The sequence below is a fragment of the Orcinus orca genome, chromosome 13 (genome assembly GCF_937001465.1).
Source record: "Orcinus orca chromosome 13, mOrcOrc1.1, whole genome shotgun sequence".
Taxonomy (NCBI): Eukaryota; Metazoa; Chordata; class Mammalia; order Artiodactyla; family Delphinidae; genus Orcinus; species Orcinus orca.
Genome location: NC_064571.1, coordinates 29292646 through 29304634, shown reverse-complemented (window position 1 = coordinate 29304634; position 11989 = coordinate 29292646). Strand labels below are relative to the sequence as shown.

Below are 11989 nucleotides of genomic sequence, written 5' to 3'. Positions count from 1 at the left end.
AAATGCAGCTCCTACCTATTGTTCATAAAGCAGTAGTGATTGTGTGGGCTCCCTTCAGTAATTAGTCATATCAGCTTGCATCAAGGTAGAATCTAGTACTGGAAGTAATTCCCAAATACATGAGGCAGCCTATTATTAACTCAGAAGGAGATATGTATATCCTAGAATGGTTCATGTTATTGCTATCAAGGTAAACAGAAGTTCTTTGGGTCTTGGAAGTCTGAGGGTTTCTGAGAGCTTTGATAATTAGTTTTATAATTCCATTAGTTCCCTTTATTTTTCCTGACATTTGTAGATGATAAGGACAGTGGAGTTTCTAAGTAAATGGTAAAGCTTTACAGAATTACTTAATGATAGCGTCAGTGAAATGTGTGACCCTGTTACTGGAGAGGTACATTGGAATTTCTCAAGTCAGAAATATAAAACCAAGCAATTTTTTCCCCACCATTACAGCCATAGCTCTCCAGCAGGGAACATCTTCAATCTACCATAAAAAGAATTGTATTTGTATGTACTCAGTTCATTTCGAGGTGTTCAAAGGAGCACTGAGGCTTTGGGCTCCAGTCCATATTCTAGCTTTATAGTTTTGCCAGGATTGAGTCATTGGCAGATAGGACCTACATCCTTGGCAATACCCCTAATTTATGCCACCAATGTTGGTTGCCAATTTATCTCTGCTTTTGTGGGTAATACCGTGAAGAATTTTTTGCTGGACTCCACTTTAATTGTGGCTATCTCCTTAGATAATAGCAAAGGATCTCAAGATTCTTTAATTTGCCATTCATTTCATAGGGCTTCTTAAGTGATAAGGAAATCTTTGTTTTTAAAGCATTTTGAAATCATTGACTAACCCCCAAATGTAGGTACTATCAGTATAAATATTTGCTCTTTTGTCCTTTTTTAGCTGATAGGTCTGGGCAAGGGCAACTACTGGACTTACAGAAGGCCTGGGATGGCATTGCCAGCCCCTTACGAGGTAAGAGACATTGGGCAAGTTATTTTTCTGAGGCTTAGATTCTTCAAATACAAAATGGTAATAATACTTGTCTCACAGAACTGTAAGCATTTAATGTTACTGTACAATAATCAACAAATAATACCTACCACTAAGTCCTTCATATTGGTTATCTCCCTTAACTATCACAACCATCCTATGCGAGGGCCTATTACCTCATTTCATAGAGGCTTAGTCTCACTGCTGTTAAGTGGCCATGTTTGGATTCAGTCCCATCTTTCTGATACCAGAGCCCTGTTCTTACTTAACCCTCTACTGCCTCTGACACTTTTCCACTGTTAGGTTCAAGTGCCCATGATACAGCCTGTCATACATTAGGCACTCAACCTTTAAAAATTTATAATTTTTAGGTTTGATTATTTTGGGTTTGTCCGAGGGTCTGATCGTCCCTCTGTGCAGGGGCAAAATTCAATTTTGGCCCGGCCCAGCCGAGGACTGAATTCTCCCCTCTTCCGACAGAAGCCCAGTCCGGGTTCATTGTGAGCTTACAGTACTGTGAGCAAGATCCCATCGCGTGACAGGGGCGAGGCGTCGGCGTCGCCTGTCAGCAGCTCCGCCCCTCTGAACTTCCCGCTGTCGCCGCGGGGCACCCTTAGCAACAAGAGCGCGCACTCCCTGCCCCGACCAGTCCGCGCGGCGCCGGCGCGAGGCGTCGGCGGTCTCCGCGCCTGCGCGCGGCCACAACCGCCAGTAGGCTCTCTTCCCCTCCCTTCCCTCCCCCCTCCTCCTCCTCCTCTTCAGCTTCCTGGAGCTAGACGCCAATATGGAGCTAGAGGACATACCGTGGCCAGGAGAGCTCGAGGAGGAGGAGGAGGCGGCGGAGAACTTGGACGAGTACGACGTGGTGATGGCGGAGGAGATGGAGGAAGAGGAGGGGCGGAAGCCGGACGCGGATTTTAACTACGAGAGCCAGCGTCGGGAGAGTACGGACGACGAGGAGGATGAGGAGGCCAAGGCCTGGCTGCTGGCGCACCCCGGCCGGACTTTGCCTCAGCCGTCGCTCCCGAGGCACCGCTGCTCGGAGGGCGAGCTGACTAGCCTGGGGAAGGTGAGCCGGGTCGGGGAGGGGTATGGGCCGTGGTCGGGCAGGGTGGATCCTGAGCGCTTTGCCTGCTCTCCCTTGCGGGCTTCCTCTTGCTCTCTGACCTGTCATGGTGCCTGACGAATAGTACGCGTGCTTTTAAAGGCTTGTAGGGCCATTTCGTCTCCTAGGCCCCGACTCTTGCCCAGGCTTCTGGCCGACTACTCCAAGTCTCCTGTTCTTTCAAGGCAAAGATCTCTCTTGTTACCTCCCCACCCTCCCTCTCTCCCCTGGGCTTTTAAAATTACTCCAGATGTTCAGAGGAGCCAATATGGTGGTTAAGAAACGCTCTGGGGAGGAGGTGGGCTTTATACCCTGAGGGAGGGGAAAAGGGCGTTGTAGGAGTGGAGACAGTGGTTGCCCAGGGACTATCTTGTTGGGGAGACAATTAGGAGATTAGTTTGCCTGAAGGGCGGGAGTGCCCTTGAGGGAGCAGAGTGGATTCTGTGCACCCTTTGAGTAGTTAGTCTCTAGAGGCTTCTTGCCAACTGTGCTTCTCTGACCTCTCGTTTGTAGCAATAAAGGGGTCCCCAGCCGGTAGGAGGGGCTTAGAAACGCAGGAGGCTTAACTTGCAGCTCCCAACTGTCTGGAAAACTAGAAAGAGCTGATTTTATTGTTGCCTCCTGAAGATCATTTTGAAAATAACTGCATTTAATTGATTCCTTTTCAGGGACAAAGGAAAGGTTTGCTATACGATTCAGATATCTAGTCATCAGACATTTATGAAATCTCTATTCTGTGAAAGGTACCTTGTGGGGACAAAAAGAAACCTAAGGTTTATTGTCTAGGACTGCTCCTTAGACAAGATGTCAACTGTGCAGAGTAAAACAACAAGGTACAACAATTGAAAAGACAGAAGAAAGACTATATAGGCCTGTGCCGTTCAATACAGTAGTCATAGCAGCGTGTGGCTCCTTACATCTTAATTTGTTAAAATTAAATAAAATTAAAAATTCAGTGCTTCTGTTGTACGAACAATGCTCAGCAGTCACACTTGACTAGTGGCTATGTAATTGGACAGTGCAGATATAGAATAATTTCATCACTACAGAAAGTTCTGCTGGACATTGATGCTGTAGACTGTTGATCATTAAAGAGTAATAGTTGTTGTTTTGCCTGGTAAATGTTCCAATTGGTGCTGAGTTCACTGAACATATATCATTGAGCATTCTTCCTGGGCCACACATTGTGCTGGGTGCTGTGGAACCTTGGTGAACCCAAACATTTGTTGTCTCTGCTTTTCTAGCGTACGCAGTCTAAAGAGGGAGGCAGACAAAATTCAGTTGGGTCACAAAAATAAAAGTAAAATTGATATGTGCTAACATGCTTTGAAAACATTCAATAAGGGAATCTCATCTTGCCAGTGAAGCTGGGGAAAGCTTCTCTGAGGAAGCTATGACAAGCTGAGATCTGAAGACAGGTTACAGTCAACTAGGTGAAGTGAAAAGGAAGGAGCTTTGCAGCTGAGGGAAAGGCACATAGAAAGGTACTGTCGGTAAGAGAGAGTGTGGCATTGTCAAGGAACCAAAAGCCAGTATGGGTTGAGCAGAGACTTCAAGGCTTTGTGTGCTGTGCAAGGGATTTGGAAGCTTTATCCTGGGAAGTCATTGAAAATGTTTTAAACAAAGGGGTATAGGATAAGATTTGTGTTTCAGAAAGATCACTTTGTAGCACAGTAGAGAACAGCTTTGACAGCAGGGTGGGGTGGGGAGCTGCAATAATAAGTCAGGGATGCTAATTAGGAGGTCATTGCAGTATTGCCAGGCAAATGATGATGATGGTATTTTGGAATAAGGAAGTGTTGGTGGATATAGTAAAACGTAGACTGATTCAAGAGATATTTAAGAGGTAAAGTAATCACACTGATACACTAATTTTACATTATTTTTACACTAATAGTGGATTAGATGTGGAACACTAGGGCAAGAAGGTGTCAGGTTATTGGATAAGTGGTTGAAATATGGCCAGGTTTATGGTAGGGGTGGTGGCCATGGGGTGGGGTGATGGGATGGTTGGGATGGGTGTTAAGATTATGGGTTTGGTTTTAGAGATCAGAGGAGGGGTCTGGGCTGGACATGTCAAGTTGTAAGTTATCTACATATGGACCATAATTAAAGCCACACTTGTGGATGAGGTCTCCTAACTTTAATTTTGTTCTATGACTTCTTGTTTGAATAACTATTAATATATAAATTTAATATTCCGAGAAGATTTTAAACCACTTTACCGCTTATTACAGCCAGTGTGAAAAAATTATTATCCTGTCTAACAGTGATCTATCTATGTGTAATAGAAGATATTGCTTCTTAGAGCCCAGAGTGCTTTTTCCATAGAGGTGTTTTGTTTCTGTTTTTGAGAGAAATCAGATATTGTCCTATTTACCTTGGAGGGTATATGAAGGTGTGGGTGATGTGCTGTATTAAAGGTAGTTCTAAGATGATATAAACAGTATTAAAATAATTTTTTGTTCACTAACATATTAAGATTTACTGGTGTAAGTTGGAAAATGTTTAAAGGAGAAACTTTAATATATTTCTTGCTAGAAATTTATTATAACATTTCTTTTTTTTTTTTTTTTTGCCTCTCCTGTTGCGGAGCACAGGCTCCAGACGCGCAGGCTCAGCGGCCATGGCTCACGGGCCCAGCCGCTCCGCGGCACGTGGGATCTTCCCAGACCGGGGCACGAACCCGTGTCCCTTACATCGGCAGGCGGACTCTCAACTACTGCGCCACCAGGGAAGCCCCTATAACATTTCTTTTAAATTAATTTATTTTTGGCTGTGTTGGGTCTTCGTTGCTGTACGTGGTCTTTCTCTAGTTGCGGTGAGCGGGCGCGGAGCACAGGCTCCGAACGCGCAGGCCCAGCGGCCATGGCCAACGGTCCCAGCCGCTCCGCGGCACGCGGGATCCTACAAGACCGGGGCACGAACTCGCGCCCCCCGCAGCGGCAGGCGGACTCCCAACCACTGCGCCACCAGGGAAGCCCACGGTAGCTTCTCTTTTTGCGGAGCACAGGCTCTAGGCGTGCAGGCTCAGTAGTTGCGGCACATGGGCTTAGTTGCTCTGCGGCATGTGGGATCTTCCCGGGCCAAGGCTGGAACCCGTGTGCCTTGTATTGGCAGGCAGATTCTTAACCACTGCACCACCAGGGAAGCCCTGAACTATAAAATTTTTGAAGATGAGTTTGTTGTGTAGTATTTAATTCAGTGTATTCAAAGGAAGACACCAAATGATAGGAAACATTAATTTCATTCAGTCTAGTCTCAAGTTAAATGACAAAATTGTAATATTTGATACACTCTCATGTATCTCTCTTAGTAGGCAATTAGGATGTTCTAGTGGTGATCTGTAAGGTGTTGATTAAGTTTGCAAGTCCTATTAATGAAACTGAGCTAAGGCGTGGAACTGTTTTAAGTTCAATGCAAAATATGACCCGCCTTACAACCAAGTTTTTTTGAGTTCAGGGAAGTGAGCCCTTGCTGTATTGGTCTTATGCTGGTCCTGCAGACCATTCAACATGGACCATTTCAAACACCTCTACTTGTAATTCCTAAACCTAAATTTCTGAACTGTGCTAGGGAAAATAATTCAATTCTGTGGATTGGTATCATAGAAATTCTTGGTCTTCAACTTTTTTTTTCTTTTAGTTTTATTGTTTATTTACTTTTCTTCCCGTTTTATTGAATATAATTGACATAAAGCACTGTATTAGTTTAAGATATACAGCATAATGATTTGACTTATATACATCATGAAATGGTTATCACAATAAGTCATCTCACATAGCTAGAAAATTAAAGAAATAGAAAAAAAATTTTTTTCTGGTGTTGAGAACTCTTAGGATTTACTCTTAACAATTTTCGTATATAACATACAGCAGTGTTAATTATATTTATCATGTTGTGCATTGCATCCCTAGTACTTATTTATCTTATAACTGGAAGTTTGTACCTTTTGACCACTTGGACTCCAACTTTTTTTTTTTTTTTTTTTGGCTGCATTAGGTCTTCATTGCTGTGTGCGAGCTTTCTCTAGTTGCGGCGAGTGGGGGCTACTCTTCATTGCAGTGAGAGGGCTTCTCATTGCGGTGGCTTCTCTTGTTGTGGAGCACTGGGTTCTAGGCGTGCGTGCTTCAGTAGTTGCAGCACACGGGCTCAGTGGTTGTGGCACGCAGGCCCTAGAGTGCATGGGCTTCAGTAGTTGCAGCATGTAGGCTCAGTAGTTGTGGTGCATGAGTTTAGTTGCTCCATGGCATGTGGGATCTTCCTGGACCAGGGATCGAACCCGCGTCCCCTGCATTGGCAGGCAGATTCTTAACCACTGCACCACCAGGGAAGTCTGGTCTCCAACTTTTAAATGGGTCATCAACAGTGCTTGGAAATCTTTTTATGTTTCCTCCTTCAGCTTCTGCTTTTTCACTCTTTTTTTTTTTTGCGGTACGCGGGCCTCTCACTGTTGTGGCCTCTCCCGTTGTGGAGCACAGGCTCTGGACGCGCAGGCTCAGTGGCCATGGCTCACGGGCCTAGCCGCTCCGCGGCATGTGGGATCTTCCCAGACCAGGGCATGAACCCATGTCCCCTGCATCGGCAGGCGGACTCTCAACCACTGCGCCACCAGGGAAGCCCTGCTTTTTCACTCTTATCCTCTAGATTTCACCCAATGTTCAGCATTCTCCTATCAACAGGTTACCATTTCATAGAAGGAGAGAACACAGGCCTGAACCCCTACACCTTCCTGCTCCCCATCTCCAAATTTATCTACACTGTACAATTCTTAATCTTTTTTGACCTGTTAATACAGATTTTATTCTTAGTATTAATCCTTTCTTGTGCTCATAGGATAAAAACTATCAGTTATTGCGTATTTTTCTCTTAAGGAAGTGCTGGATTTTATTTGTAGATATTTGATAAATGATAATGGTTTAAGTTTTTTAAAAAATTTTTCTTGACCTTTCTTTGTCAAATTTGGAATCAGAATTATGCCATTTTTCTGCAAGGTACTGGGAAGATTTTTATTTTTCTGTGTCTTGGAACAGTTTAAATAATGTAAAATTTTCTTGCATGTTTGAAAAATAATCACTTGTGAAACTACTGTGCCTCTGGATTCCTTTCAGGGTTATAATCTGTATATACGCTCTCACTTTTCTTGGGTTAATTTTGTAATTTATGATTTTTCTAGAAAATCATTTCAGCAAGGGTTTCTGGTTAATTATAATGGAGTGTTACATAGTATTCTTTATTTTTTTTCTACTGCATCTGTGGTTATTTCCATTTCTCATTCCAGATTTTATATGATTATGTTTTATTCTTCTCTTGATCTGACTAGCTATGGATTTGTCTTGTTAATTGTTTTCATCCAAGGAAACAGCTCTTAGATTTAAGTTTAATTCTATTGCTTTTCATCATTTAATTCATTAATTTCAGTTCTCATCTTTTACTATTTCCCTAGATATATTTTATTTAATTTTACTTAATGTGCTGAATGCTTACCTGGCTTATTTAAAAACATTTTTAACAGTTTTGTTGAGATATAATTCAAATACCATACAATTTACCCTGAATTTTAATGCACAGTTCAGTGGTTTCAGTAAATTAATAGATATGTGCAGCCATCACCACAATTTTAGAACAATTTTTTCATTACCTCAAAAAGAAACTCTGTATACTTTAGCTATCACCCCTCTAGCTTCCATTCCGCTAAGCAACCATTAATCTACTTTCTCTCTCTTTAGATTTGCCTATTCTGGGCCTTTAATGTAAATGGAATCATATAACATGTAGTGCATGCCACACAGCTTTCAGGATCTTAGTTCCCCCAGCAGTGATCGAACCCAGGGCCTTGGCAATGAGAGCACCGAGTCCTAACCACTGGATCACCAGCGAATTCCAATATGTGGTCTTATGACTGGACTCTTTCACTTAGCATAATGTTTTTAGGAAACATCCATGTATATAACATCAATTTTTCATTCTTTTTTATGACTTAATAATATTCCATTGTGTGGATATACTACATTTTTTTATCCATTCATCAATTGATGGACATTTGGGTTGTTTTCTGCCTGTTGTCTATCTCAAAATGTTTGAAAATTCTCTTTGTGATTTCTTTTTTTGACCCATTGGTTATTTAGGAGTCTGTTGCTTGATTTCCACGTATTTGTTAATTTCCTCAATTTCCTTCTGTTATTGATTTCTAATTTCATTCCATTTTGGTTTGAGAATATACTTTCCATGATTTCAGTTATTTAAAAAATTTGAGACTTATGTGTATAATTGAGTCACTGTGCTGTACAGCAGAAATTAACACAACATTGTAAATCACTTATACTTCAATAAAATAAAATTTAAAAAAAAATTTGAGGCTTGTTTTATGGCCTAACATATGGTCTGTTCTGGAGTTGTTCCATGTATGCTGAGGTGTATTCTGCTACCCTAGGCTGGAGTGTTCTATAATATCCATAGACGTAGTTTGTTTATAGAGTATTCACATCTTATATTTCCTTGTTGGTCTTGTCACAGGTACCTATCATTTTTTTTTCATTTTAATTAATAGACTTTTTTGGGAGCAGATTTATGTTTAGCAGAAAGTACAGAATTCTCATGTACCTCTTTTTCCTCCCCTGTTTTCTCTATTATTAGCATCTTGTATTAGGGTGGCACATTTGTTACAATCGGTAAGCTGATATTGATACATTATTAATTGAAGTGCATGTTTTTATCAGAGTCCACTTTTTGTACATTCTGTGGGTTTTGACAAATGTATAATGACATATATCCACTATTACAGTATCACACAGAACAGTTTCACTGCCTAAAAAAATCCGTGTGCTCTACCTGTTTATCCCTCCCTTTCTTCCTCTGAAACCCTGGCAGCTGCTGATATTTTTACTGTATCCACAGTTTTGCTTTTTCCAGAAAGTCATGTAGTCAGAATCATACAGTATGTAGCCTTTTTATTTTTTATTATTTATTTATTTTAAAAATAAATTTATTTATTTTTGACTGTGTTGGGTCTTTGTTGCTGCGCGTGGGCTTTTTCTCTGCTTGCGGTGAGTGGGGGCTACTCTTTGTTGTGGTGTGCGAGCTTCTCATTGAGGTGGCTTCTCTTATTGCGGAGCGTGGGCTCTAGGTGCATGGGCTTCAGTAATTGTGCACGCAGTCTCAGTAGTTGTAGCTCGCAGGCTGTAGAGTGCAGGCTCAGTAGTTGTGGCACACAGGCTTAGTTGCTCTGCGGCATGTGGGATCTTCCCAGACCAGGGCTTAAACCTGTGTCCCTGCATTGGCAGGCGGATTCTTAACCACTGTGCTACCAGGGAAGTCCCTATGTAGCCTTTTTAGAATGGCTTCTTTCACTTAGCAATATGTATTTAAGTTTCCTCCCATGTGTTTTCATGGTTTGGTAGCTCATTTCTTTTTTTCCAACTTGATTTCTTTTTCTTTTTTTAAAAATTGCAGTAAAATATATATAACATAAAAGTTACCATTTTAACCTTTTAAAAAAATTATTTATTTTGGCTGCGCTGCGTGGCTTGCAGGATCTGAATTCCTCGACCAGGGGTTGAAGCCATGGCCCCAGCAGTGAAAGCACTGAGTCCTAACCACTGGACCACCAGGGAATTTCTCCATTTTAGCCATTTTTATGTGGCATTAAGTACATTCACACTGTTTTGTAATCTTCACTACCATCCATCTCCAAAACGTCTTCATCTTTACAAACTGAAACTCGAATATGTCTGCCTTATCTGATTCTGGTTCTGATGCTTGCTTTGTGTCTTCAAACTAGTTTTATGTCTTGTATGTCTTGTAATTTTTTTTGTTGAAAGCCAGGCATGTACTGAATGAATATGATATGAAAGGAACTGAAGTAAATAGACCTTTAATGTGAAGTTTTATAAGTTTATCTGGGTAGAGGTGATTTTGTGTTTATTGTTTGCTATAGCTGTAGGTGTCAAAGGCTAAAATTTCCTCTGGTGACCTTGTTTTTGTTCCCCCTGTTGTCTTTGGATTTCTCTAAGGACTTCTTTTTTTTTATTTTTAAATATGGAATTTTAAAATAAATTTATTTATTTTTATTTATTTATTTTTGGCTGTGTTGGGTCTTTGTTGCTGTGCACGGCCTTTCTCTAGTTGCGGCGAGTGGGGGCTGCTCTTTGTTGCGCTGCGCAGGCTTCTTGTTGGGGTGGCTCCAGGTGCGTGGGCTTCATTAGTTGTGGCACACGGACTCAGTAGTTGCAACTTGTGGACTCCAGAGCGCAGGCTCAGTAGTTGTGGTGCATGGGCTTTGTTGCTCTGCGGCATGTGGGATCTTCCTGGATCAGGGCTTGAACCCGTGTCTCCTATGTTGGCAGGCGGATTCTTAACCATTGTGCCACCAGGGAAGTCCCTCTAAGGACTTCTTAAGTAAGGTATGAGTTGTGCTGTTCTTTCATTCATATACCATCATTATCAGGAGCCCTGTTGATGTAGTGGTAAGGTGTGGGTGGAGGGTAAGTGTTCTATAGTCCTATTATTAGGACTTTCCCTGGGCTGTGATCTTCACTAGGGTTTCTCATTGTTTTCCCCTTAGGTGAGACAGGAAAGCTAGAAGGGGGCTGGAGTTGGGTATTTCCCTTCCCCTGCATCACTTAGTCTCTGGTAAAACCCCAGGCTCTGGTAAAATAGTTTCTTTTGAGGGCAGGTCTTGTTAAGAACAGAATACTCTAGGCTTGTTTCAAAATGGCTGCTTTTGCCCTCCCCCTGCCAGAGCGAGAGGAGATTTTTCTCTGATCTTAACTGTGGAACCTGGTACAGTTCCTGGAGGTAAAACTCATAAAGTGTGGGAGCCCCTCTAAGATTGTTTCCCAGGAGCTTTTAAATCTCAGGGTTGTCTACCCTGAGCCTCTAGCAATTTGTCAATTACAGTTTAGGCTTGCCTACCCTAGTACAGGTCCCCATGGTGGTGTCTGCTCTGGGATTCTGTTCCATTAAGTTGTGATTCTCTGTATCCGTTTGTCTCTCTAATTTGGGAGACTGTAGTTTGCCCTTCATTTCAGTTCCCTGGTGGATGTAAGAAGAGTTGTTGATTTTCAACTTGTTCAGCTTTTTCTCTTTTTGTGGGGATGGGAGTGATGATTTCCTAACTCCTTGCATTGCTGGACCAGAGGTTTTTTTGTTTTGGTTGTTTTTCAATAGACTATGTTGTTGTTGTTTGTTTGTTTTTTTTGCTGCACCCCACAGCTTGTGGGATCTTAGTTCCCCAACCAGGGACTGAACCCATGCCTTTGGCAGTGAAAGCACGGAATCCTAACCACTAGACCACCCTGGGGAATTCCCTCAACAGACTATATTTTAGAGCAGTTTTAGGTTCAAAGAAAAATTGATCAGATAGTACAGAGATTTCCCATCCACCTCCTGCCCCCACACGTGCACAGCCTCCTCCACTGTCAATATCCCACATCAGAGTGGAGTGTGTTTGTTACAATGAATCTACATTGACATCCAAAACCAGAGTTTACATTAGGGCTCACTTTTGGTATTGTACATTCTATGGTTTTTGACAAACGTATAATGGCATGTATCCACCATTATGGTACAATATAGTTTCTCCATGTCTTTTCATGACTTGGTAGCTCATTTCTTTTCTCTTTTTTTTTTTGCGGTACGCGGGCCTCTCACTGTTGTGGCCTCTCCCGTTGCGGAGCACAGGCTCTGGATGCGCAGGCTCAGCAGCCATGGCTCACGGGCCCAGCCGCTCCGTGGCATGTGGGATCTTCCCGGACTGGGGCACGAACCCGTGTCCCCTGCATCGGCAGGCGGACTCTTAACCACTGCGCCACCAGGGAAGCCCAGCTTATTTCTTTTTAGTGCTGAATAATATTACGTTGTCTAGTTTATCTTATCCATTCACCTACTAA

At 42.3% G+C, this 11989-nt stretch overlaps 1 protein-coding gene across 10 annotated transcripts in view; it reads left to right on the top strand.

Annotated features, from left to right (window-relative positions):
* The first annotated feature begins 1750 nt into the window (after nucleotides 1-1750).
* ALMS1 (ALMS1 centrosome and basal body associated protein) overlaps nucleotides 1751-11989 on the top strand; it is a 229005-nt gene continuing 218766 nt past the window's right edge. For 4 of the 10 annotated variants that reach the window (XM_033400506.2, XM_033400504.2, XM_049696114.1 and 1 more), the window contains exon 1: nucleotides 1762-2063. In XM_033400506.2, coding sequence (XP_033256397.2) covers nucleotides 1779-2063 — 285 coding nt within the window. In that variant the 5' untranslated portion in view covers nucleotides 1762-1778. Of the gene's footprint in view, nucleotides 2064-11989 lie in introns of all 10 variants that reach the window. The other 6 variants (XR_004475344.2, XR_004475343.2, XM_033400508.2 and 3 more) reach the window with 4 other exon arrangements.